Genomic DNA, 26,559 nt, shown 5'->3' on the forward strand with positions numbered 1-26,559 from the left:
AAAAATTGGGCGTCGGCTTCAGCACAACAAAACGCTTGGAGCAAAGACTGCTCTATTAATCTATCAGAAGACGATAGAAGAATGGTCCACGATCTGGATGTCTTCAATCTGCAAATCCCGTTGCACAAATTTTAAACTGCAACAATTCAAATTAACTTCAAGGTGGTATTTGACTCCTGTTTCCCTCAGCCATGCAAGTAAAAGCTATAATCCTCTTTGTTGGAAAGGTTGTGGGGAAATTGGATCATTTCTTCACTGCTGGTGGTCCTGTCAGAAAATTCAAACTTTTTGGAATACCTTGATTAGCAAAATTGAGATCATTGTTAATGAAACCATTCCTCGGACTCCAGAATCCATTTTGCTTAACTACTGGCCATCTAATAAATATTCCAAGCAAAAAAAGGAACTTATTTCCCTTCTGATATTGGCAGGCAAAATCTTGCTCGCAAAGTCTTGGAAAGTGGCAAAGGTCCCTTCAATTACTCGGTGGTTTCAAAAGGTATGGGAAATGATTATACAGGACAAAATAGCTTGTCAACTTACACTTAGTGATAACCCTAAGGCTGAATTTTTTTTTGTTGAAAAGTGGTTTAAATTTTTTGAACACATGAATGCTAATCCGTCAAAAAAGAACAAAATGCCAAAGAAATACCTAAGTTTTGTGTTGTATTGAGGTACATTTGCCATCACTAATGACCATCCTAAGAATTTTGGCTGGGGTGCTGGGGGTAGCTGATGATAATACAATTAACACCCCCCCTTTTTTTTTCTTCCCCTCGTGGCTTGTGTGTGTGGATGGATGAGTGTGTTTTGGATTATTGTTTTTTTGATGTTCAAAATATTGTAATACTGTATTTCTTATATGGAAACTTTTTCTTGTTAATAAAAATAAAAAAACTTTGAGTTCAAAAAGAAACAAAGATTTATTCAGAATGTCAGCTTCCCTGTGCTCAGACAATAGGATGCCCTTTCAAGGACAACCTCTGCCAGGGCTATGGCTGACCCAAGGCCATTCCAGCAGCTGGAAGTGGAGGAGTGGGGAATCCAACCCGGTTCTCTCAGATAAGGGAGCTCTGGCTGACCCAAGGCCAAGAGAGCTCTGGCTCACCCATTTCCAGCAGGTGCAAGTGGAGGAGTGGGGAATCAAACCTGGTTCTCCCAGATAAGAGAACTATGGCTGACCCAAGGCCATTCCAGCAGCTGGAAGTGGAGGTGTGGGGAATCCAACCCGGTTCTCTCAGATAAGGGAGCTCTGGCTGACCCAAGGCCATTCCAGCAGGTGCAAGTGGAGGAGTGGGGAATCAAACCCGGTTCTCCCAGATAAGAGAGCTCTGGCTGACCCAAGGCCATTCCAGCAGCTGCAAGTGGAGGAGTGGGGAATGAAACCCGATTCTCCCAGGTAAGAGTCTGCGTACTTAACCACAACACCAAACTAATAGAAATAAAGTGCACAATTGTATCATCCCAAAACCATTCCCTCCACGCACATCCCCTCTTCCAGCCTGTGGAAAAATTGTCTTCCACAAAACTGGTCCCTGGTGCCAAAAAGGTTGGGGACCATTGCTTTAGGCCAACACAGCTACCCATCTGACTCCACATCTCCATGAGGGGGTGGTGTATGGGAGCCCTTTTTAGTAAGTTGCTAAGGGCTAAGGGTCACTGGGGCCTGGCTGCCCTTTGTGGGCAGGTATGTGACGTGAGGCCCTGCTGTCCAATCTCTGCAGCACTACGCAGGATGGGCCCCATGGAAGATGTGGGAGCTGAGTGGTGCAGCCGTGGGGCACCCCTCACCTTAGCGCCAGAGTTCTGGGAGGCAGACAGGCTGCTGGCGTGACCTGTTGTGTCCCTTCCTTTCAGTTGCCCTCAGGCTGCTCCTGCTCGAGTACAGCCAAGGCAGAAGAAGCCCATTCCCCCTTGTGGCAGACTCCCTGCCTGGCCCTGGGGAGGCTGCTGCACAGCGCGACTGGGCCCCACGATCCTCGCTGGCCAGCCAGGCCCCAGGGAGGCTGCCACATGGCTTGGTTCGGCCCAGCAATCCCCAAGGGCTACACCAGGTGAGCTCGGGACAGAGGTTCCCCACGCCTGTATTAGATGCTCAAATGTTGGACAGGCTCCTCCAGCTCTTCAGGCCAGCACCTGCTTAAATGGCTGCCTCCTCCTCCAGATCTCAGTTAAGAGCTCTGTCTGCTCTGACGGACTCCGCACAAGAGACCTCCTCCCCACAAAGTTTAATCACCTCTCTTTGCCCCACCCACTAAGAAGAAGAAGAAGATGAAGAAGATATTGGATTTATATCCCGCCCTCCACTCCGAAGAGTCTCAGAGCGGCTCACAATCTCCTTTCCCTTCCCCCACCACAATAGACACCATGTGAGGTAGATGAAGATATTGGATTTATATCCCGCCCTCCACGCCGAAGAGTCTCAGAGCGGCTCACAATCTCCTTTCCCTTCCTCCCCCACAACAGACACCCTGTGAGGTAGATGAAGATATTGGATTTATATCCCGCCCTCCACTCCGAAGAGTCTCAGAGCAGCTCACAATCTCCTTTACCTTCCTCCCTCACAACTGACACCCTGTGAGGTAGATGAAGATATTGGATTTATATCCCACCCTCCACTCCGAAGAGTCTCAGAGCGGCTCACAATCTCCTTTCCCTTCCTCCCCCACAACAGACACCCTGTGAGGTAGATGAAGATATTGGATTTATATCCCGCCCTCCACTCCGAAGAGTCTCAGAGCGGCTCACAATCTACTTTACCTTCCTCCCCCACAAAAGACACCCTGTGAGGTAGATGAAGATATTGGATTTATCTGCCGCCCTCCACTCCGAAGAGTCTCAGAGCGGCTCACAATCTCCTTTACCTTCCTCCCCCACAACAGACACCCTGTGAGGTGGGTGGGGCTGGAGAGGGCTCTAACAGCAGCTGCCCTTTCAAGGACAACCTCTGCCAGAGCTATGGCTGACCCAAGGCCATTCCAGCATCTACAAGTGGAGGAGTGGGGAATCAAACCCGGTTCTCCCAGATAAGAGTCCGCACACTTAACCACTACACCAAACTGGCTCTCCCTAGCCAGTCTAACCCGGTCAGAGAAGCTTTCCAGAAGTCTCCAGAATGTTCCTTCCGGAAGTCTTAGTATTTCATTCCTCCAAGTCGCTGACCGCTCATACCCTGCCACAAATTGTGTTCGTCTTCAAGACGTTCAGAGGTGGCTTGCCGTTGCCTGCCTCTGCCACACAACCCCCGAGGCTTTTTTAGTGGTCTCCCGCCCAAGTACTCATCATGGCCACTTCTGCTGAGCTGAGCTGCTGAGCTGGGCTGACTCCCAGGTCAGGGGAGTCTTTAAGACGCCACTAGACTTTTTCTTTGCTATGCCCAACCCACACGGTCCAGCCAGGCACCCCGTTTTGGACTCAGCACAAAGTGTGGCCTTCAACAGCCTCTTGAGCGTCCAAACAGCCCCAAAAGGGTTTTATTTCCCTGGCAATCCCACAATGGAAGCTGGGCTCCCCAAATCAAAACACCACGAAGGAGAGGCGGGGTTTTCAAGGAAGGAGACGTTCACAAGTGGTGCAGGACGGGCGGCAGCAGAAAAGAGCAGAAGCACCTTCAAGAATAACAGAATCTGTGGCAGGGGAGGAGCCAAACAAGAGAGCTATAAAGTCAGGTAAACAACAAAGCAATTAAAGAAGTGTTACGAAAGTAAAGGTCTCTGGCTGGTTCTCCAGTATGGTGCGTGCCAACGTCTTTCCTGTCCTCCACCAAGTGTTTTTAACAATGGGTGGGGCAAAATGGGGCTTCTGCCCAGTCGGCCATTGGAGATTTGATTGGCTGCACAGATGAAAATAACTGCAGGGCTGGTTTTTTTCTCTCACGCTGCCCCAGTGTATCTTTCAGTTAGTCCTCTTGCCCCCTGCACTTGGGGTTTTTTGGGGTGTGGGTGGCTCCACCTCCCTCAGAAGCCATTTTGTGGTTGGGTGTGTCCACCACCTTGTGCCAGAATTCCAAAGGTGCCCACAGGCTCCAAAACATTGGGGACCCCTGGATGAGGGTATGATACATGATAAGAATGCTCCATTAGGTTTTCTGAAAAGGGGTTCTATAGGACAAAGTTTGAACATAAGAGAAGCCCTGTTGGATCAGGCCAATGACCCATCCAGTCCAACACTCTGGGTCACACAGTGGCCAAAAAAACCACGTGCCATCAGGAGGTTCACAAGTGGGGCTAGAATCATAGAGTTGGAAGGTACCTCTAGGGTCATCTAGTCCAACCCCCTGCACAATGCAGGAAACTCACAAACACCTCCCTCTAAATTCACAGGATCTTCATTGCTGTCAGAAGCCCTTCCACATTGTCCCCTCCCAAGCACCAAGAATACAGAGCATCACTGCCCCAGACAGTTCCAATAAAATGCTGCGGCTAATAACCACTGATGGACCTCTGCTCCATATTTTTATCCAATCCCCTCTTGAAGCTGGCTATGCTTGTAGCCGCCACCACCTCCTGTGGCAGTGAATTCCACATGTTAATCACCCTTTGGGTGAAGAAGGACTTCCTTTGATCCGTTCTAACCTGACTGCTCAGCAATTTCATTGAATGCCCACGAGTTCTTGTATTGTGAGAAAGGGAGAAAAGGACTTCTTTCTCTACTTTCTCCATCCCATGCAGAATCTTGTAAACCTCTATCATGTCACCCTGCAGTCGACGTTTCTCCAAGCTAAAGAGCCCCAGGCGTTTTAACCTTTCTTCATAGGGAAAGCGTTTGAGCATAGCGTGTATGCACAGGAGAGCTTATGCCCAGAATTAAACTCTGTTGCTACTGGAGGTGCCTGACTGGACTCAACTATCGTTCTGCAGGGTCACTTGGAACTGGGATGAGGGAGAAGAACAAAGCTGGAGTCCAGCAGCACTTTTAAGACCAACAAAGTTTTATTGAGAATGTCAGCTTTTGTGTGCATGCACATTTCAGCAGACAATGGAATGGGGTCCAGTGAGCAGAGCTACATATAGCTGGTGGGCAGTGGTTAAGCATGCAAAATAGTACAAAGTTAGAATCCAACGGCAAAATAATGAAATCAAATTTAAAGAATAACAAGTTTGGTTTGGATAGTATTAGTTTCACTGGAATACAGCAAAGGAAATAAACATGTTAGAATTGGAGAATGGTGGTGAGAATCTACCATCACAAGGCAGTAAATGTGGAGTTTGTCAATTGCTCTGTTTCTCCTCAAGCATGGGCTAAACTGAGAACATCTTTTTCTCAGAGGTGTTTCTGTCCACCTAATTTACTTTTTAACATCAGGCATAGCATTATAAATATAATTCTAGTTTGCTAATTAAAAATACATTAGAATACAGTGGAAGATGGGTTTAGCATATGTAATGAGACAAACAACCAATATCCCTTATTCCAGTTTGTCAATACAAAAAGGCCTTATTCTGATACACCATTCTAAAAGAGAAATGCATAGGAATACAGTGGATGTATAGCTCTACTTGGTGAATATGGGTTTAGCACAGGGATGGCCAAACTGTGGCTCGGGAGCCGCATCATGCGGCTCTTTCACACATACTGTGTGGCTCTCAAGGTTCCCACCCCTTTGCTGGCTGGCTGGAAAAAGGCATTTCTCTCTTTAAATCACTTCTCCGAGCTGAACCAACCGGCTGCTTGAGGAACGCATTTGAAGTCAAAAGTTTTCTTTCCACCTCCCCCTCTATTTGCTTCCTTTCCACCTTTTTTCCCTTCCTTCCCTCAAACATCTGACGTTCGTGTCTTGCGGCTCTCAAACATCTGATGTTTATTCTAGGTGGCTCTTATGTTAAGCAAGTCAGGTACACCCCTGGTTGAGCATATGCAATAAGAAATCAATATTCCTGTTCAGTCCCAGGGAGGTGTTTGTTCCAAGTTTCATAATAATTTGTAATTCAGCAATTTCTCTTTCCATTCTGTTCTTGAAGTTCCTTTCAATTTCACTATTTTGCTATTGGATCCTATCTTTGTACTATTTCGCACGCTTTACTGCTTTTTGTTCAGTCGCACAGTTGAGTCCGACTCTTTGTGACCCCCTGGACCAAGTCACGCCAGGCCCTCTGTCTTCCACCATCCTCCGAAGTCTGCCCAAATTCTTGTTTGTTACATCAGTAACACTGTCCAGCCATCTCATCTTCTGCCATCCCCTTCTTCTTTTGCCTTGTCTTTCCCAGCATCAGGGTCTTCTCCAGGAAGCACTCCCTTCACATTGGGTGGCCAAAGTCTTTGAGCTTCAGCTTCAGCATCTGACCTTCCAGGGAACAGTCTGGGTTGATTTCCCTTAGCACTGACTGATTGGATCTTCTTGCAGTCCAAGGGACTCTCAAGATTCTTCTCCAGCACCACATCTCAAAAGCATCTATTCTTCTGCGCTCAGCCTTCCTTATGGTCTAGCTCTCACAGCCATACATTACTACTGAGAATACCATCGCTTTAACTATACAGACTTTTGTTGGCAGGGTGATGTCTCTACTTTTTATTATACTGCCCAGGTTTGCCATAGCTGTCCTCCCAAGGAGCAAGCGTCTTTTAATTTCATGGCTACAGTCACCATCTGCAGTGATCTTGGATCCTAGAAATGTGAAGTCTGTCGCTACTTCCATGTCTTGCCCTTCTATTTGCCAAGGGGTGATGGGGCCGGATGCCATGATCTTAGTTTTTTTGATGTTGAGTTCAAGCCTGCTTTTGTGCTCTCCTCTTTCACCCTCAACAAGAGGTTCTTTAGGTCCTCCTCGCTTTCTGCCATTAGAGTGGTGTCGTCTGCATATGAGGCTGTTGCTGTTTCCCAGCAATCTACCAGCTGTATGCAGCACTGCCCATTGTGCCCCGTCTCAATGTCTGACGAAGTGTGCATGCAGACAAAAGCTCAGATGCGGAATAAGACTCCGCTGGTCCTCAGGGCTGCTTCAGCCCAACAGCGCTGCTGCCCACCGGGCTCCCTCCGCCGCCGCTGCAAGCGGACAGATCAGCGCGGGAAACGCAGGATTCCAAATATAGGCGCATGGCCACGCCCACTGGCCGAGAGGGCGTGGCCAGCCCCCCCCGCCCTTCTGCCTTTGTTCCTCCGAGGGCCGAGAAACGCCCCCTCCGGCGCAGCCTATCAGGGCCGAGCTCCGTCCCGACCGCAGTCAGAGGCGGGGAAACTCCTGATGAGCGTCGCCTTCCTCCAGTCGCGTCTTCAGAGCCGCATGATTGGCATTCGTGTGGGCGAGTAGGAGCTCGCAAGGTGTCAGGCGTCCAATGGCGGCTCGGCGCGGGCGGGGCTGCTGGCGCTTGTTGTCGTCCCGTCCTGGAGCAAGAGGGGTTCCGTCGCTGGCTTCGCTCTGAGGGAAGGCGATCCGGGGGGCGATCCGGGGGGCGCGATCAGCGGGCAGCACCGTCCCGAGCACTCGGGGACATGTCGAGGCGGGCAGGGCCCCGGAGGGCCGCTTGGAGGAGACGGACGGCGACGACGGCTGAGACGGCGCTGACGCCGAGTTCGAGTTCCCTCCGGAGATTGCACCGCTCGACGGTCTTCTGCCCTTGAAGGAGTTCGGCCGCGAGCGGAGAAAGAGGAAGCGGCCCCGGGCGCCCACAGCAGGTTGGTGGAGCGGGGCGGCTACGGGCCCTCAGCGCTTGGACTACGCTTCCCGGCATGCCGCGCGTCAAGGGCTCCCTTGTCGGCTATTCGCTAATAGCGCGGGGCACCTTGGGAAATGGCGTCTTTTGGCCTTGGGCCCGCAACGGGCCCTGCCTTCCCCGGCGCGCGGCATTCTGGGAGCTGCCATCCCTCGGCGCGCGGCATTCTGGGAAATGTAGTTTTTCCCCTCCCCGGGGGAAACTGCGGCTCCGCCGAGCTCGTCGTGGGGCTGGCTCGGCCGTCTCTGGCTCTGCATCCCTGGGCGAAGGAGGCGCTGGAGAAGGCCGCTGTGCAGGGCACGGAACGCTGCCTCCGACTCGCAGCAGCAGACCTGTTCAGCGCACAGCGGGGACCGTGGCCGCCTTAGTGCTCCCTGCCCCCCCCCCCCAAACAAACCCCGGACACTCGTTGCTTGGAACAGGAGGTGCCTCTCCTCTGTGCCTGCGGTGAATGCCCAGGCTTGCAAGCGCCTCGTCTTTTCTGCAACTTCCCTGTGCTTTCTAATCGAAGCCAGGCGTTGTGCAAGTCCGCTGCCTGTTTTAAAAATTCTGGAAGCGCCCACAATTTCGGCAAGCTTGCATGCATTCATCGCCAGGGTTTTTAAAGGAGGCTTTCTTTAAGGACATTACAAACCCAGGAATATTTCCAAGCAGAGGACTGAGACCTCGTTATTGGCATTCACATCAAAGGACAAGTGGATCGCTGGCCTTCAGGTGATCAAAGACGCCGCTCCTTTCTGCCTCGCCTGCCTGTCATTCTGCACGAAGGAGCGGCCTCTGCTTTCTGTGGTGCTGCTGAGTCTGGAACATCTGTTTGCAGGGGGCCTCTTCCTATGTCCTTCTTGGACATAGGACTGCCCTCATGCCTTGACCTTTAAAGGCCCTGCACACTTTATAAAGGAAACCTGCAACAGGCCAGTCTTAAGGCTGTAGCCCTGATGCTGCTCTAATTCCTGCAGGACCTGCAAATCTAGCAGGGATAAGTCTCTTGAAAATCAAATTAAACATCAACATAACAGCTCTTTCAGGCCCAGGAGGCAGCATCACACATAGCAGGATTTCACTTAAGTCACTGGACCACAGGGGGTGCATTCACACACACTAAATAACGCATTTTGCAACTGGATTCTTACTGTGAAAGAATAGCAAAATCCGCTTGCAACCAGTCACAGTGTGAAAGCGTCCAGGGTGTTTGCCCCCACTTAGATACTTGGGAAGCTTCCCTCCCCCTTTCCCAAGGCATGGCAAGTATTCTATGCAGTTCCTGGTTTTTTCCCGTCTTTTACGTGAGCTTTTCTAAACTCCCACTTTTGATGGGGTTCAGCTACTTCTTTCTGACTCAGTAAAGAGCCATGGTGTTATTGCTGGAGATTCATAAGAACATAAGAGAAGCCATGTTGGATCAGGCCAATGGCCCATCCAGTCCAACACTCTGTGTCACATAAGAACATAAGAGAAGCCATGTTGGATCAGGCCAGTGGCCCCTCCAGTCCAACACTCTGTGTCACATAAGAACATAAGAGAAGCCATGTTGGATCAGACCAATGGCCCCTCCAGTCCAACACTCTGTGTCACATAAGAACATAAGAGAAGCCATGTTGGATCAGGCCAGTGGCCCCTCCAGTCCAACACTCTGTGTCACATAAGAACATAAGAGAAGCCATGTTGGATCAGGCCAGTGGCCCCTCCAGTCCAACACTCTGTGTCACATAAGAACATAAGAGAAGCCATGTTGGATCAGGCCAATGGCCCCTCCAGTCCAACACTCTGTGTCACATAAGAACAGAAGAGAAGCCCTGTTTGATCAGGCCAATGGCCCATCCAGTCCAACACTCTGTGTCACATAAGAACAGAAGAGAAGCCCTGTTGGATCAGGCCAATGGCCCCTCCAGTCCAACACTCTGTGTCAAACAGTGGCCAAAATTTTTTTTATACACACACACACACACACACACACTGTGGCTAATAGCCACTGATGGACCTCTGCTCCATATTTTTATCTAAACCCCTCTTGAAGGTGGCCATGCTTGTAGCCACCACCACCTCCTGTGGCAGTGAATTCCACATGCTAATCACCCTTTGGGTGAAGAAGTACTTCCTTTTATCCGTTTTAACCTGTCTGCTCAGCAATCGAATGCCCACGAGTTCTTGTATTGTGAGAAAGGGAGAAAAGTACTTCTTTCTCTACTTTTTCCATCCCATGCATTATCTTGTAAACCTCTATCATGTCACCCCGCAGTCAACGTTTCTTCAAGCTAAAGAGTCCCAAGCGTTTCAACCTTTCTTCATAGGGAAAGTGCTCCAGCCCTTTAATCATTCTAGTTGCCCTTTTCTGGACTTTCTCCAATGCTATAATATCCTTTTTGAGGTGCGGCGACCAGAACTGCATACAGTACTCCAAATGAGTTCATGCAGCCACAAAAAATGCTTTCTTCCAGCTTAATTTAGTTCGGAAGACGGTGCTCCACATTGACTTGGCCACTCTGTCCACCTGGAAGCATGCCGCAGGAGCACTGAGACTAGACTGTTGCAAGGTGCCGTATGTGGCTCTGCCCTTGAAGTCAACACGGAGACTCCTCCAGTTGGCGCAGAATGCCACAGCTCTGTCATTATCAGGAGCATGCGCTTTACACCCATTCTTCAGTCACTCCACTGCCCATCAGTTACTGGGTTCAGTTCAAAGTGTTGGCTGTGGAACATGAAGCCCTTCATTACCTTGGATACTCATATCTGCAGGACTGCCTCTCCACCTGTGTCCTACCACAACAACTTTGCTTATCTGAGCAGGGCCTTCTGCGGTGCCATCTTGCAAACGGGCAAGGTACACAACAGCCTGTACCTGTGCATTCCCTGTAGCACCCCCCCTTGTGGAATGCCCTGCCGGAGGAGGCAGGTGGATGTGTGTGTGTATGCATGTGCATAATCATGCATGCATCCCCCCCCCCCCCCCCCAATCTTTACGCCTTACGTAAGGTTACACTGTCTCTGTGTCTTGGCTTCCATTTCCCCAGGTATGGATCTCTGATCAAGTCTCATCTTCAGTCAGCCTCTCCTGCAGTATTGTTTAAAACCCCTCCCTCTCTGCCTACCCTGGATTTTTAATTTACTTTATAGCCCCCCCCCCTTCTTGCTGAGACTTCAGAAGAATAACGGGGCATAAAATAATGTGTTTAACAAATGGTTCAATGGGACTAGGATTTCATAACTTAGAAACAATTCAAAAAGAGTGTCCGACATGATGCATGATAAACCATGTAAAAATGGAATTAGAAAAGTAGAAAGTAATGCAATAAGAATGTGGTACTATATATGATAGCAGAATAGGCTCCATCCAGCCTGGCTCCTTTATCAAATTCTCCCTGTATCACTCTGACTTGGATAGCCCAGGCAAGCGCAATCTCATTTGCAGGGCCGATCTGGGCAAGTACTTGGACCGGAGACCTCCAATGGAATATCCTCCCTGCCCCCAGTAGGGGTCAGTCACCAGAGGTTGTGGTGCACACCAAGGCAGATTTTCTTTTAAATCTCCTTATATCCATTCTATTGCCCAGAAATGTTCAGAGACTCTGTCATCTCAGTAGCTGCCGCAGCTCAAGGCCTGGAGGTACTCTGTGCCTATAACCTCTGTGCCAGTTTGGTGTAGTGGTTAAGTGTGCGGACTCTTATCTGGTTTGATTCCCCACTCCTCCACTTGCAGCTGCTGGAGTGCCCTTGGTCAGCCAGAGCTCTCTCAGGAGTTGTCCTTGAAAGGGCAGCTGCTGTGAGAGCCCTCTCAGCACCACCCACCTCACAGGGTGTCTGTTGTCAGGGAGGAACGTAAAGGAGATTGTGACCGCTCTGAGAATCAGAGTATAAGGCGGGATATGAATCCAATATCTTCTTCTTAAGTGCGTGGACTCTAATTTGGGACAGCCGGGTTTGATTCCCCATTCCTCCACTTGCAGCTGCTGAGTGACCTTGGGTCAGTCACGGTTCTCACAGAGTTCTCTCAAGGGCAGCTTGAGAGCTCTCTCAGCCCCACCCACCTCACAGGGTGTCTGTTGTGGGGAGGGGAAGGGGACGGGGATTGTAAGCCGCTCTGAGACTCCCAGTGAAGGACGGGGTATAATTCCAATACCTTCTCCTCTCTTCTTTTTGCGTGGCTGAATAAAGCTGGTTGTGCAGCCTCTCCATCAGAGCCCTGCTCTTCTTGTGTTCTTGGGCCCCTGGAGCTTGACCCCCTTCTCTCAGCCTACCTTCTCTGGGCTGTCCTTGGAGCAGGGACCGAGGTCGATGAGAAGCTGCTTGGTGTCCACTGCTGGCCTGCAGGGTTTCTAGTTACAGCTGGAGTGTAAGGAGGCCTGTGGGTGTCCAGTTTCCAAAGTCCTGGCAGAGGCATGTGAGGCTTTGGGTGCAGCTCAGCTGCTGCCACTGTTTACATCCTGCCTGACCCAAGGTCTGCCCAGTCCAATTGTCTTGTTTCCAGGGCTGGACGGCCAGGTACTTCTGGGAGCCCTGGAAGCGAGCCTTCTGCCCTCCCCAGAGTCCTGCTGCCTCTCTTTGGTAGCTTCACTCATTCAGCTGTTAAGAGCTCTGTGGTGGCAGGGATTATGCGGCAAGGACCTTTCAACTGATGATAGATGTCAAATTTCTAGAAATGCTGGAGGGAGGGGGAACTTGCTTACATGAGAAAACAGGAATTTGGGGGGAAGTTGAAATATATGAAATACTTCCCTAGCGAACTTATTTAACAACATAAAATGCATTGTTATTACTTAGCATATAAAAATGAACCATTTGGGTTGTTGTGTTTATAGAATTTTAAAGTACAAACATGGAATCAAAGAGTTGGAAGGCGCCAGAGAGGCTGTCTAGTCTGTCCTGATCAGTGCAGGATCAGCCTAGAGCATCCCTGACAAAGGTCGGTCCAGCCACTGCTTAAAGACTGCCAGGGAAGGGGAGTTCCCCACCTCCCTAGTCAGCTGCTGCTGAACTACTCTTACTGTAAAAAAAAAAATTCTTAATATCCAGCCTGTACCTTTCAACAGGTAATTTAAATGCATTGTTTTGAGTCCTCTCCTCTGCTGCCCACAGGAACAGCCCCCTGCCCTCCTCTAAGGGACAGCCCTTCAGAGATTTATAGGGAGCAGTCAGACTCCTCCCCTCCTCTCCAGACTGAACCCTCCCAGCCTTTCCTCCTAGGGCTTGGTCTCCAGGCCCCTGGTCATCCTCTGCACCCGCTCCATTCTGTCCACATCCTTTTCTTGAAGCGAGGCCTCCAGAACTGCACCCAGGACTCCAGGTGCAGTCTGACCAATAAGCAGTGTTTCCACTGGGCAAATTGAAGACATTTTAAGAACTTGAGAAGAGCCCTGCTGGATCAGGCCTGTGAAGATCCGTCTTCTAGTCCATGCAGCATCCTCTTTCACACAGAGGTAGCCAGTTGCATTGGGAGGCCAAACAAGCAGGGCCCAGAGGCTGCTGCTGTCTCCTGGCACTGCCGTCAGAGGTGGATTGCCTTCAGGCACCCCGGCTAGGAGCCACTGATGGGCCTCTGCTCCATGAATCTGCACAGCCTCCTTTTAAAGCCATCTCAAATGTTTTCATCCTACAGATATTTGAGTTGTCCTAAGAAGCATTTCTCTTATTCCAGAAAAGAAGATAATTCACATGAGCTTTCCCCTCCAGTACTCCCCACAAACTTGCATTTTTTCCTGTCAAAATACCAGGGAAAGTGGTATTTATCCCCCTAATTTTGGTCTGGGGGGAGTCTGGGCTTTCCCACCTCTACTGCTGACCCTCCTCTCTCTCTCTCTCTCTCTCTCTCTCTCTCTCTCTCTCTCTCTCTCTCTGACTTTGGCAGGAAGTTTCAGTCGCAGAGCCGCACCATTGAGGATTATTCTGGCCCCAAGAGGCAGAACAATGAAGCTGTTGGAAAACTCACGTTTTGAAGCGCTGAACTCTCAGCTGACAGTGGAGACAGGAGATGCGCACATCATTGGCAGGTTTGCAATTGACACAAGGAGTGGTTTCCACAGAGTTAAAAAGTTGGGAAGGACTTAAAGACCGTCCAGTCCAAGCTCCAGGCAGGGAGAACCCGCCACATCCCTGGGCAGCCCAGCACAGAGCTGCCCTGATGGTTAAAAGATTCTTCCTCACATTCCCCTGATGTCTCCGTCCCTGTATTCAATTTGTTATGGTTTATTTATTACTTTCGTTTTTTTTTTTTTTTTAAATTTTAAAGTTTTATTGCTAAGAATCAAATACAAACATAACAAAACACTGACACACTAATAACATGAAACATATAACATAAAAAAGCAACACAATACACAACACAATAAACATACTACTCCCTACCACTTCATCCCCTACCAACTACACCCCACACTGGAGAGGGATAGGGGGGTTAAACATAAAAACATTACACAGTTCAATGCTTCATTCATACATTATCCTGATATACTCCTTATATATCATAGCTTCTGTTTTTATATGCCTTATATCATATATCATATATCTTAACCTATCATATATCATAACCTCTGTTTTTAACCCTGTTTTCTATCCCGCCCTCTCCACAAGTGGACTCAGGGCGGCTAACAATTGACCAAAACACAATTTAAGGTTGCAATTTAAAAGCAGTAAAATGAACAGAATACATTTCATGGTGCTACTCAAACCCATTGTGGCAAGTCCTCTCCTCCACTACCCTCAAAATGCTGCCCTGCCCTCCTCTGACAAGGGGAGGGGCCGTGGCTCAATGGTCGAGCACCTGCTTGGTAAGCAGAAGGTCCCAGGTTCGATCCCCGGCATCTCCCACTAAAAAGGGTCCAGGGAAATAGGCATGAAAAACCTCAGCTGGAGACCCTGGAGAGCCGCTGCCAGTCTGAGTAGACAAGACTGCCTTTAGGGAGGGACAGTGGCTCAGTGGTCGAGCACCTGCTTGGTAAGCAGAAGGTCCCAGGTTCAATCCCCGGCATCTCCAACTAAAAAGGGTCCAGGCAAGTAGGCATGAAAAACCTCAGCTTGAGGCCCTGGGGAGCCGCTGCCAGTCTGAGTAGACAATACTGACTTAGATGGACTGAGGAGGGTCTGATTCAGTAGAAGGCAGCTTCATATGTTCAGTCCTTCACTGGGAACGGTAAGTCAGGGTTCTTCCCTCTCCTCGCCCCCAGCTGCCATGCCAGAGGTCAGAAGTCCAGGGGAGCTAAACTGACCTGTGAGGTTGCTAGTTGTTCCTGTCCCCGACTCCGATTGGCTCCTTCGGGGTGGGTGGGAGTTTGGGTGGCCTTCTGCCATCCCAGGAGCCTGCCTTCGAAATCCTCGTGGGACCAGCCTGTGCTGGAGAGCTGTGGAGCCCCCTCAGCACAGCACCACTGTCTTCAGAGCTTCCTGTCCCCCCACAGGATCGAGAGCTACTCGTGCAAAATGGCTGGGGACGACAAGCACCTCTTCAAGCAGTTCTGCCAGGAGGGCCAGCCCCATGTCCTTGAGGCCCTGTCACCCCCTCAGACCACTGGGATCAGCCCCAGCAGGTAGGACTGCCTCCCCCCGCCGTGAATGGGCTCTGCTGGCCAAACTGGGCCGTCCTTCCCTTGGCCTCCTGACGATCAGCTCTGTTGGCTTGGTGGGCTGGGAGAGGAAGGCTCTGCCCCTTCTGCAGCACCAGTTGTGGGAAAGAGGGGCAGCCGGAGTGCTGGGAAGAGCCGGGCTTTTGTGGGGGGGGGAGGGAATGGCAGCCCAGCGCAGGGCAGACAGCAGAACAGACATCCTACTTAGGGGTGGGGTAGCTTGCTGGCCAGCTCTTCCAAGGCACCTGGCTGGCCTCTGCCCTGGGTGGGGATGGATGGGCGCTCACCACGCCTTGTCGTGCCTCTTAGGCTCAGCAAGAGCCAGAGCGGCGATGAGGAGGGGCCGCTCAGCGACAAGTGCAGCCGCAAGACTCTCTTCTACCTGATTGCCACCCTCAACGAGTCCTTCCGTCCCGACTACGACTTCAGCGCTGCCAAGAGCCACGAGTTCAGCCGGGAACCGAGTCTCAACTGGGTAAGCCCTGGTTGGCCCTGCCTTGCCCTGCTGGTGGCCTCTCCCCGCAGGCTGCTCAGAAGGGGTCCCCAGCTGATGGGCCAGACCACAGGGCTAGGCTGGCCCCACTTTTAATTCGTCCCTTGAGGAGCAGAGAAGAGGGGGGAGGACAGGTCCTCTGCCTTGCGGTGCCTCTGGGGCCTGGCCTTTGTGTCCTGACTGGGGTGGGCAGAGGGGTCCCGGCAGCAGCAGGCCTTCCCGGCTAGAGCCCGCCCACTCCCGTAGGGCAGGTCAGCTGTGTCTAGCGGGGGGAGGAGCTTCATGGGGGCAGGCCCAAGGTTCTTGTGAGCAAAAGTTCTGCTTGGTGAGCTATTGGCGTGCATGGATTAGTGTGCTCTGGGGCCATCCTTCCTGAGCTAGGACAAAAAGGTGTGAGCCGGAAGCGAGAAAAACTGTGAGGTAGCTCACACTAACTCAGCTTAGAGGGAACACTGGTGAGGTCTGGGTGCGTCTATCCCAGCGGCCATGGGGGAGGCAAGTCCCAGGAGCCACAGGGCTTCTTGGGTCAGTCCAGGATCCAAGAACACAATCGAAGGCACCCTCAGAAGGCCATCCAGGTCTCTGTGCAGGGCCCAGCTATATATTCCAAAAGCAGAGTCAAAGGCAGTCCAAGCCTCAGGTGGCAAGAACAGGCACCAAGCAAGTGGGCGGGGGATCAGCAAGAGTGCAGCCCAGGTGATTCCACCCTGGCGGCAGCCTCAGGTAGCCACTAGCGTCTCTACGAGCATCGCTGGTTCCCACGGCAGGTTCCATCCTTCCGCTCGCTGGGGCCCTGATCGCAGGATGACTTCTCCGCCTCTCCTAGCGTCTCCTTAGCAGGGAGGAGGCCGAGGGCTGCCAGGCAGGCCCTCCGAAGCCTGGTCCACCATGCCCCAGCAGCCCTCTTTGCCCTTGGCCCCCTCTGGTCCTGGGGTGCTGTGGAGACCCCTGGCAGGGCCAGCCAAAGCAGGGCTGGGGGACGGGTTGTCCCCTTCCTCCATTGAGGGCTGCTCTGCGGCAGCTCATGAGATCTCCCCCTGCAAGCTGCAGAGCCGCAGCTGAGTCTCCCTCTCCCTTGCTCTCTGCAGGTGGTGAATGCTGTGAACTGCAGCCTCTTCTCTGCCGTGCGGGAGGATTTCCCTGCCCTGAAGCCCCACCTCTGGGATGCTGTGGATCAGGAGATCTGCCTTTCAGAGTGCGACATCTACAGGTGGGCACTGGAGCAGTGCCGGGGGGGGAGGGGCAGGTCCATCTATGTTGGGGCGTGTGGTGCGAGAGGGGCCCTTGGGTCGAGAGCCCACCCCCCCTCACTCCTTTCCTGTGCCGCAGCTACAACCCGGATCTGGACTCTGACCCGTTTGGCGAAGAGGGCAGCCTGTGGTCCTTCAACTACTTCTTCTACAACAAGCGGCTGAAGCGCATCGTCTTCTTCACCTGCCGCTCCATCAGGTCAGGAGTGGGCTGGGGGAGGGGGGGCTGGGCTGCTTCTCCCCCTCCTTCTCTGGGTCCTGACAGGCGCTTTGTCTCCCCAGTGGCTCCATGTATCCCCCCCCAGAGGCAGGCAACGAGCTGGACATGGAGCTGAGTGAGGATGAGGCGGAGGAGTCGGTGGAGGCCTGTGACCAGGAAGGGAGCAGCATCGAGGAAAACCGGTGAGCAGCTCAGCAGCCCCAGAGGGGCCGAGGAGGGGGGGGCCAGGCCCCCAGCCTGGCAGTCCTCAGAGGAGGGACCCGCTCCCCCCCCCCCCCGGCAGGAGGGCCGAGCTCTTCTGAGAACCTCTTCTGGCTCCTTCTGTCCGCAGGAAGCAAGTGATCTGCATGTGATTGGCTGGGCCTCCCTTGCCCGAGGATGGTGCCTCTGCTGGAGTCCTCCCCCCCCGCCCCCCCACTGCTCTTGCTCCGGCCACCTGCCCTGCGATGCTCCCCCTCAGCCCTTCCACCCAGCGGAAGCCCTCCTGGAGCAGGGCCGGCCCCTCCTCAAGCACTTCCTGCTCCAGCCTGGGACTGAGGAACTCTGTCCGTAGCCCCATCAGTGGCGGGGGGGGGCAGGGCCCCAGGCCTCCCCTTCTCCCCCCCCCCCCAGCTGCCTCTCCCGGGCCAGAGTGGGGGGCTCTGGGAATCGTCCGTCTGTTTCCAATGGTCCCTTGGGCGGCTCCACAGCCACCGCTTCGAGCGCCTTTTTACATTTCCTACGGCTGCAACAGACACTGAAGGTTGTTGGAGGAAAAGTGGAAGCTGGACTAATGGAGGAAGGGTCTCATCTCTACGTGTGTCTCCCCCTGCTGTGAAACTTACCTGAGACTTTGGCACTGAAGGAGCTGCAGGTGGCCTGCAGAGAGCTGGGCTGCTGGGGACGGGGCAGGGCGGGGCGGAGTGCCAGCAATGCTTTGCTTCCCTAAATGCTCAGAGAGTTTATTTTTGTATTCTGGCCCCTGAGCCTGCAGCCCTGAGGCCACCCGGCCTCCCACCCCCCTGGCCTGCTCAGCTAGCCTTTCCGTTTGCCTCCCTTCTCCTCTCTGCTGTGGGGGGCAAAGGGGCCCCTTCCTCCTCTGCTGGCTGCTGCTCTTGCCTCCCAAGGAGGAGTGGGGAGGAAAAGCCTTCTGACCCTCCCTGGCCTTGGGGGGTGGGGGTACAGGAGGAGGGGGTGCTTGTGCAGCTGCAGGCCTGTGGGACGCTGCCCCTTCTTGAGCTGCTGCCGCCCAAATGCAACTCTGCGCTTGCCGGTGCTTCTCCACTGCACTGTCTGCACAAGCATCTCGTTCTCTTCCCCCCCCCCCAGAACTGGCCTCCAGGCTTCCTCCAGCACCAGGCCTTTCTGACAAGCCACCCCCCCTGGGCCCCGCCCTGCCTGACCTGAGGGAGAGAGCAAGATGCCAGCTGCTTCTCTCCCCTCCTCTTCCTCCTCCGCTTGGACACTCTGCCTGCCTCGAAAGGAGCAGCTGGGGCCAAAGCCCCACCCCCGGCGGCAGTAGCCAGCATTTGGCCCACCCGACCCCTCTGCCTGGTGTTCCTCCCCCACCCACCCCCCTCATTGGCCTCCTCTTGTTTTAACGATGTTGCCTAGCCATTGACTGTTGCAGCTATAAAGTTTTTCTGTGGTTTCAAGTGTGCCTGCTTGTGTGCGGTCTGAGGGCCATCTGTGGGAGCAGCACAACAGCCTGGGCAATCCCCCCCCCCGACTTTGAACCCACAGCTGCTGCTCAGGAGCGGGGTGGGGGAGGGCAGTGCCTCAGTAGCAGGAGGTGGCATGCAGGAGGTCCCCGGTTCAATCCCCTGCAGCAGCAAAAGGGCCAGGCAGGAGATAATGGCCTGCCTGAGACCCTGGAGAGCAGCTGCCAGACTGAGTCGACAAGACTGACTTGGATGGACCCAGCAGGGTCTGATTCCGTAGAAGGCAGCCAAAGTGCCACGGCCAGTCCCTGTGAGGGAGGCGGGGACAGAGGGGCCACCTCCGTGGGTCAATAGTTCTAGGTCTCCCTCCCTCCTGGCAGTCCTTCACTTCAAATGAACGCAAGGGGTGGGGGGAGGCAAGGAGCTGCAGTCTGGAACGCAAGCTGTTCTCCCAACATGGAAGGGCAGCAGGCCAGAATTTCCCCCGGGCGACGTGTGGGCCAAAGAAAGGCTGTGCAGCCCCCAGAGCATCTGGCCTCTCTCTGCACTGGAGCTGAGCTCCTGCATCGTATTCTTCTTCCGCTGCCCTCAGCAGAACAAAGTTCAAGTCCAGGCAGGCCCCTTTGAGGCCATCAAAGTTTTATTCAAGGTACGAGTTTTCGTGGACACACCCCCTCCCTCAGTAGAGCAAGTTACGCAGAGAGCAAGTGTCTAGCGCTGGCAGCACCACTGAGAATTATTCTCATTAGCTAAGAGACAACAGAGACCTCGTTGCATCTGTGTAAGATCAAACATGCCTTTTCCTTTGCTGGTAAGCCCCAGCCAGGCGTTCTCTTTTATAAGGCAATTAGTCCGAGGTAGAGTCCAGTGGGCACCTTGAAGACCAACAAAAGTTTAATTCTGCATATAAGCTTTAGTGTGCGTGGACTGTGGGTGCACACAAGAGTTTCTCCCCAGAATTAAACTTTGTGGTCTTAAAGATACCTGACTGGACCCAAACTTTATTCCATTGTTACAGATCAACATGGCTTCCCACCTGTAAGTCATCAGTCCAAGCCTTTTGACCACTGTGTGACACAGAGTGTTGGACTGGGTGGGCCATTGGCCTGATCCAACAGGGATTCTCTTATGTTCTTATGTGACACAGAGTGTTGGACTGGAGGGGCCACTGGCCTGATCCCACATGGCTTCTCTTATGTTCTTATATGACACAGAGTGCTGGACTTGATGGGCCATTGGCCTGATCCAACAGGGCTTCTCTTATGTTCTTATGTGAAACAGAGTGTTGGACTGGAGGGGCCACTGGCCTGATCCAACAGGGCTTCTCTTATGTTCTTATGTGACACAGAGTGTTGGACTGGAGGGGCCACTGGCCTGATCCTACAGGGCTTCTCTTATGTTCTTCTGTGACACAGAGTGTTGGACTGGAGGGGCCACTGGCCTGATCCAACAGGGCTTCTCTTATGTTCTTATGCGACACAGTGTGTGGAACTGGATGAGCCATTGGCTTGATCCACCATGGCTTCTCTTCTGTTCTTATGATTATTAGCAGCAACAAACATTAACTAGTTATTGTATGGCATTGTGTGTGATTCACAGGAGATTCAAAGATTGTCTGGCAGCCTTAAGTTCTGACTGTTTTAATGTTGGCCATGGCCTGCTACACTAAAGAGAGCCAGTTTGGTGTAGTGGTTAAGTGTGTGGACTCTTATCTGAGAGAACCAGGTTTGATTCCCCCCTCCTCCACTTGCACCTGCTGGAATGGCCACTCTAAGATTTGGGAAGGGACGGTGGCTCAGTGGTAGAGTATCTGCTTGGTAAGCAGAAGGTCCCAGGATCAATCCCTGGCATCTCCAAAAAGGGGTCCAGGCAAGTAGGCATGAAAATCCTCAGCTTGAGACCCTGGAGAGCCGCTGCCAGTCTGAGAAGACAATACTGACTTTGATGGACCAAGGGTCTGATTCAGTATAAGGCAGCTTCATATGGAGTGGAGGGCAGGATATCTTACTATTATTGGAGGGGTGGTGGGGAGGAGATTCTGAGAGAGCTGTGACTGAGCCACGGTCACCCAGCTGGCTTCTTGCTGAGCAGTGTGGAATTGAACCTGGTTTTCCAGATTAGAGTCCCCCACCCTTAACCACCACACCACAATGGCTCTCAAAGAACTTAATGTGCATTAATGACTTCTGTTGAAACAAGACATAATTCTTTCGATTAGGCAAGGACTTGATAGGTAAATAGAGATGCTAATTGCTGCAGTGATAACTGAAAAAGGCACCTGGGATAAACTTCATCTAGCTAGGTCTGAGACATGGTAGCTTTTGTTTCTAAGGCAAACACCAAGTTTTCGCTGACTGTCTCAGAACACGAAGTTTTGAAGCCCAACAAGCAGAGGCACCCGCACCATCTGCCTCGCCTGAATCTTGGACCAGCCACCCCAGAAGCCTGACCCAGTCTGCTGCTGACACTCTGCAGAGAAACGACAGCTGGAAACGGAGAAGAGAGAATCTGCATTTGCATTTCAGAATCCGTCTTGGTGGTGCTTGTTGACACCCTGAGGCTTAACTTTGGGGCTTGCTTGCAATTAAAAGTGGAAGGAATTATTACTTGGCTATTCTTATGAGGGATAGATGAAGTCTTGCACCCTGACCAGCAGGTGAAATATGCTGAGGTCACTGAACAACATTTGAGTCCTGTGGCACCTTTAAGACAAAATAGGTGTGAAAAACCTCAGCTTGAGACCCTGGAGAGCTGCTGCCAGTCTGAGTAGACAATACATAGTTGAATTCTGGGTTGAAGCTTCTTTGTGCACGAACACTTCCTCGAATACACTGCAAGGGAAGTTGCCAGTCCATCAGCAGCAAATTGGCATGCAACAGGATGAAGATGTTTAACAGATGCGAGGACCAAACAGAATAACCAGCTTAGTTTATGTGAGCTCCGTTTGTTTGGATTTAATTCCAGGTGGGAAACACAGTGAAGCAAATACCTCAGAACTGGGGATTGAAGTGTAAATGTTCCCTTCTTAATTGTGGAACGCTGAGAGTAATTCACAGACCTTAATAATAATAATAATTTTTAATTTATATCCCGCCCTCCCTGCCGAAGCAGGCTCAGACCTTGAGGACATACATCCTTTTTATTTTTTGTATTTATTTGGAATAGAATTGCAATGGTGTAATGCAAGAAATGGAATAGAATGGAATGGAATTCCCCACATTTTAAAAAATGGATGTTGTTAGTTCCTTCATGCTTGAGAGAAGGATGGAGTCTAGCACGAAGGTCTCAGTTAATCCCTCTCAGCATTGGAAACCCTACAATGTGGGGTCACCGTGAGTCAGCTGTGACTGAACAGCAAGAAAGAAAAAAAGAAAGGTGCCACCGAACTCCAGTCTCATGACCAAACACGACATGTTTAGCCTGGAGAGGAGGCGGCTGAGAGGTGATAGGATCGCCATCTTCAAGCACTTGAAGGGCTGTCATCTAGAGGATGGTGTGGAATTGTTTTCTGTGGTCCCGGAAGGTAGGACCAGAGCCAATGGGTTGAAATTAACTCCAAATAGTTTCCGGCTCAACATTAGGAAGAACTTCCTGACTGTTAGAGGGATTCCTCACTAGAACAGGCTTCCTCCTCGGGAGGTGGTGGGCTCTCCTTCCTTGGAGGTTTTTCAACAGAGGCTAGATGGCCATCTGGCAGCTGTGAAGATCCTGTGAATTTGGAGTAGGTATTTGTGAGTTTCCTGCATTGTGGTGGGGGTTGGACTAGATGATCCTGGAGGTCCCTTACAACTCTAGGATTCTATGCTTTAACTGGGCTCTTCTTCCTGGGAGGTTTTTCAACAGAGGCTTGATGGCCCTCTGACAGCAATGCAGATCCTGTGAATTTAGGGGGAGGGGTTTGTGAGTTTCCTGCATTGTGCAGGGGGTTAGACTAATGGCCCTGGAGGTCCCTTCCGACTCTTCTATGATTCTAACAGGCTTCCTCCTTGGGAGGTGGTGGGCTCTCCTTCCTTGGAGGTTTTTCAACAGAAGCTAGATGGCCATCTGGCAGCTGTGAAGATCCTGTGAATTTGGGGTAGGTATTTGTGAGTTTCCTGCATTGTGGTGGGGGTTGGACTAGATGATCCTGGAGGTCCCTTCCAACTCTAGGATTCTATGCTTTAACTGGGCTCTCCTTCCTTGGAGGTTTTTCAACAGAGGCTAGATGGCCATCTGACAGCGATGAAGATCCTGTGAATTTAGGGGGAGGTGTTTGTGAGTTTCCTGCCTTGTGCTGGGGGTTGGACTAGATGACCCTGGAGGTCCCTTCCAACTCTTGTGATTCTGCTTCTGGAAACATCTAGATGTTTGCCCTCCTCTCCTCCTGTAGTGGGGGGTGGGGCTCAGAGCAGCTCACCTCATGAAATGCCCCAACCCGTCCCCTTCAACGGAGGCCCCCCACTGCAGGGGCCGTGGGTCCCAGTTTTTCTGCAGCAGGCAGTCCCAACAGACCCCAGGTGGGTTTTACAGTTTTCTGGCTCTGCTGCTGCAAGGAAGCCCAGGAAGGCTTTGTGCAGGTGGAGGCAGGAGGGAGGGCTGGGGAGAGCTTCCCCTTTGGAGGTGCCAAGGCCCCCCAGGCACCGGGGAGGGGTCAATCCTGCCTGCTCTGCCTCCTGCTGCTCAAGAAGAACCATCCCCGCCAAAACACCCAGTTGTGAGTCTCACGAGAGCTGGCATCCCAACACACACACACTCCCCATGCAGGCGGGGCTGGCGCTTCCTTGCTGGCCCCAGGACAGCCCTGCTTGTCAACAGAACTCTTGTCTCCGCGGCAACACAGCTCTCCTGGCACGGCAGGGACCCAGGTAAGTCCCATGGGGGGTGAGGCTTAGAACAAACCTCCCCTGCTAGCTTGGCTGCCTCTGGGCAAATCCACCCAGTGGGATGCCAACTTTCCAGCTGCCGGCTGGGGCTGTGCTTCTGCAGGCAAGGGCAGGTGATCTGGCTTCTCAACCGGGAAAGCCTTCCCTGAGGCCAGAGCAGTGCATCTTCTGGTTGGCTGGCCACCTGGCCTGGCACACTCTGGCCACCTCTGAAGGCCCAGGAGGCTGCCTCTTCTCAGGGGAGGACCCAGAGTGGGTTTGTGGAGAAGGAGCCAGGAGGGAGGGAACTGGGCCCATCTCCACTGGTCTTGAGGGATTTTAGCCATTTGTTGCCTCTACTGCCACGTTCTGGTGCCATCTCTCAAGCCAGATGCTGGGGGTGGGGACCTGGGCAGCCAAAGAGGTTTCCCTCATGTGGAGCCCCACGCTCTCTGGCACCGCTGCTGGGGTGCTGGCATCACAGCGCTCATTGTGTTTGGGGGGCCCAGTCAGCCAGCCAGGTGTTCCCCCCTCCTAGTCGTAGACAAGCTATTCTCCTGTCCTACAGGGTGGTGCTATTTGAAGCCCCCAGCTGCTCCTGGTCCCCTGCTTGGAGGCATGCACAAAAAGAACCTCTCCATCTGCGCCCTGCTTGGCATGGGTTGGCAGGGGGCAATGGAAGCAGCCAATGTTCCTTGATGGAGGGCCAGTTGTGGGTAGGGGGGCAAGGGGCCTCTGAGGTTATTGATGGCCATTCTTGGGCATCTTTTACATTGCGTGTGGATCCTGCCTTTCTCAAAGAAGGAGGGTTTCTTGTGCCAGCAGCTCAGCCGCTGTCCATGACTCTGAGTCTTGCCTTGAAGGGCTCAGCTGTTTGCATTTTGGAGCTGCTGCTTTGGCAACAGAGGGGTGCATCTCCTCCACACTCAGAGTCTGCCTTGCTTCTTGACACAGTTCATGGGCAGAGCTCTCAGCCAGGCACGCCAAGGTAGCACTAAAGCCTCTGCTTCGGTCTGCTGCAGCTGCCTCCAGAATTCACTGGGTTTGGGGGCAGGCCGGCCTGTGTGGTTTCCAGAAAGCAGCTGCAAGCATAGCCAGCTTCAAGAGGGGGTTAGATAAAAATATGGAGCAGAGGTCCATCAGTGGCTATTAGCCACAGTGTGTGTGTGTGTTGGCCTCTGTGTGACACAGAGTGTTGCACTGGATGGGCCATTGGCCTGATCCAACATGGTTTCTCTTATATGAAAGAACCTACGTACACAGCTGGGGAGGGGAGCACATCTCTTCCCCCCCCCACACACACACCTTGCAGCTGAGCAGAGAAGACAGCCCAGCTCAACAGTGGAGCCAGAGAAGATGCCTCCCTGGAGAAAGATTAGATCTTGGAATGGGGGCTGGGGGGGGGGTCCCATAGGCCATCTGCTCCATCAGATGATTTTGAACTTCTAGAGGTGTGTTCCTTTAACTATTGGTAAGTTGCAGTAGAGAAAGGGGGGTGGGAAGAGGGGGATGAGCAAGTTAGGTGATTGGTTGGTGACTGAGTGTGGGTGGAGCTAGGAAGGGGGTGTGTGGAGAGAGAAGGTCAGTAGGAAGTGACCTCTCAGTAGAGCAGCAGCAGTTAACTGTCATTGGTGGGCAGTCAGCAGCCTGCAGAGTCTGAGAAGCAGCATTTCTGGGTAGAAACCCCTCTGGACTGTGGCAGGCGTTAAGATTCTAGGGAAGAAAAAGAGAAATACTTAGAGGGCCCATGAGGGGCCAGAGAGAGAGCCAAAACCTAGTATTGTCAGAGTATTAGAGGAGGGTGAGAGACAGAAGCCGACAGAAAGTTGAGTGAGGCAGAGAAAGGAGGCTTTGAGGGGGAGGAGTGGCAGAGAAGTGGATGAGCGAGACATCTCAGTGTTATTATTTCCACTGTCTTGTCCACTGAAAATATAAGTAGTTGTACATCCTGAAACCAATACATGTCATGTACAAATAAAGTTTTGTTTTGTTTTATTAAAGCCTGGATTCTTATATTACAATAACATAAGAGTCTGCTTCTCAGGGCCACCTAGTCCAACAAAGGAGCATGGGCACAATTCGGTGGGGAGCGTTCAATGAAGTGTTTGGGATTAAATTCCTAGTTGCGGCATTACATACTTCAAGAGGGAAGTCATGACACGACAGCTCTGAGGGAAGCCGCCCTCAGCACCGCACCTCCAAGAAGTCTCCTCAGCGAGTAGGTCTTGCAGCCGGGAGGTGGCTAAGAGCACCACCCTTCACCACAGCTGAACTCGGAGTTTAGTGCTGGGGGGCGTCTACTTTAGAAGTCCGGCTATCTCCTCCCAGTGTGATGACATATCGAATCCATACCCAGTTTGTAAGGGTCTGCTCCACTCAGCTCTGTGAGGCTTGTCTTCATTCGCTGTACTGTGGAAGAAACCTTATTGGATCCATGTGAGATTAAACTCTCAGAGACTTCTCTCTGATCGCCGAGTGAAATATGAGGGGTCTAGGCATTTGATCTTTAGCCAGCAAAGCAGAGAATTTCTTGTGAGTTAATGCCTTTATGTGAAATAAAGCAGCTCTTTTTATTAGGCAAGAACGTGGTAGGTAAATACAGATGCTAGTTGATCCTCTTGCCACAGAAGAAAAAAATGCAATAAAAAATCAAGTGCTCTAACCTTTCTGCAAACATAGACAAATCCATGGAGTTAAAGGAAAACCACCTTTTAGTGGATTGGCAGAATTCTATGCAAAGTTCTGAAGTCCCATGCACACAAATACCAAGAAATATCTCCCCTAAAAGTTTCTCTGACTAGAAACAGTATGCAATTGCAATAAAAAAGGCCAACGCCATGCTGGGGATTATTAGGAAGGGAACTGAAAACAAATCAGCAAGTATCATAATGCTCCTATATAAATCGATGGTG

At 52.0% G+C, this 26,559-nt stretch overlaps 1 protein-coding gene across 1 annotated transcript; it reads left to right on the plus strand.

Annotated features, from left to right (window-relative positions):
- The first annotated feature begins 7,335 nt into the window (after positions 1-7,335).
- On the plus strand, positions 7,336-25,017 carry MAF1 (MAF1 homolog, negative regulator of RNA polymerase III). The gene is made up of 9 exons (XM_060243140.1): positions 7,336-7,612; positions 13,493-13,634; positions 15,039-15,167; positions 15,513-15,678; positions 16,785-16,906; positions 17,026-17,145; positions 17,229-17,348; positions 17,498-17,547; positions 25,004-25,017. Exons 2-8 carry the CDS (start codon positions 13,552-13,554, stop codon positions 17,517-17,519), a joined length of 762 nt encoding a protein of 253 aa, XP_060099123.1. The 5' UTR covers positions 7,336-7,612; positions 13,493-13,551; the 3' UTR covers positions 17,520-17,547; positions 25,004-25,017.
- Positions 25,018-26,559: the final 1,542 nt, after the last annotated feature.

This window comes from Heteronotia binoei, chromosome 7, assembly GCF_032191835.1.
Source record: "Heteronotia binoei isolate CCM8104 ecotype False Entrance Well chromosome 7, APGP_CSIRO_Hbin_v1, whole genome shotgun sequence".
NCBI classification, from domain to species: domain Eukaryota; kingdom Metazoa; phylum Chordata; class Lepidosauria; order Squamata; family Gekkonidae; genus Heteronotia; species Heteronotia binoei.

Bases quoted from the DNA above. Each gene is read 5' to 3' on its own strand.
- MAF1 (XM_060243140.1), top strand. From the start codon at position 13,552: ATGAAGCTGTTGGAAAACTCACGTTTTGAAGCGCTGAACTCTCAGCTG. The intron at 15,679-16,784 runs GTAAGCCCTGGT...TGCTCTCTGCAG, and splicing joins GGGAACCGAGTCTCAACTGG to GTGGTGAATGCTGTGAACTG. The intron at 17,146-17,228 runs GTCAGGAGTGGG...TTGTCTCCCCAG, and splicing joins TTCACCTGCCGCTCCATCAG to TGGCTCCATGTATCCCCCCC.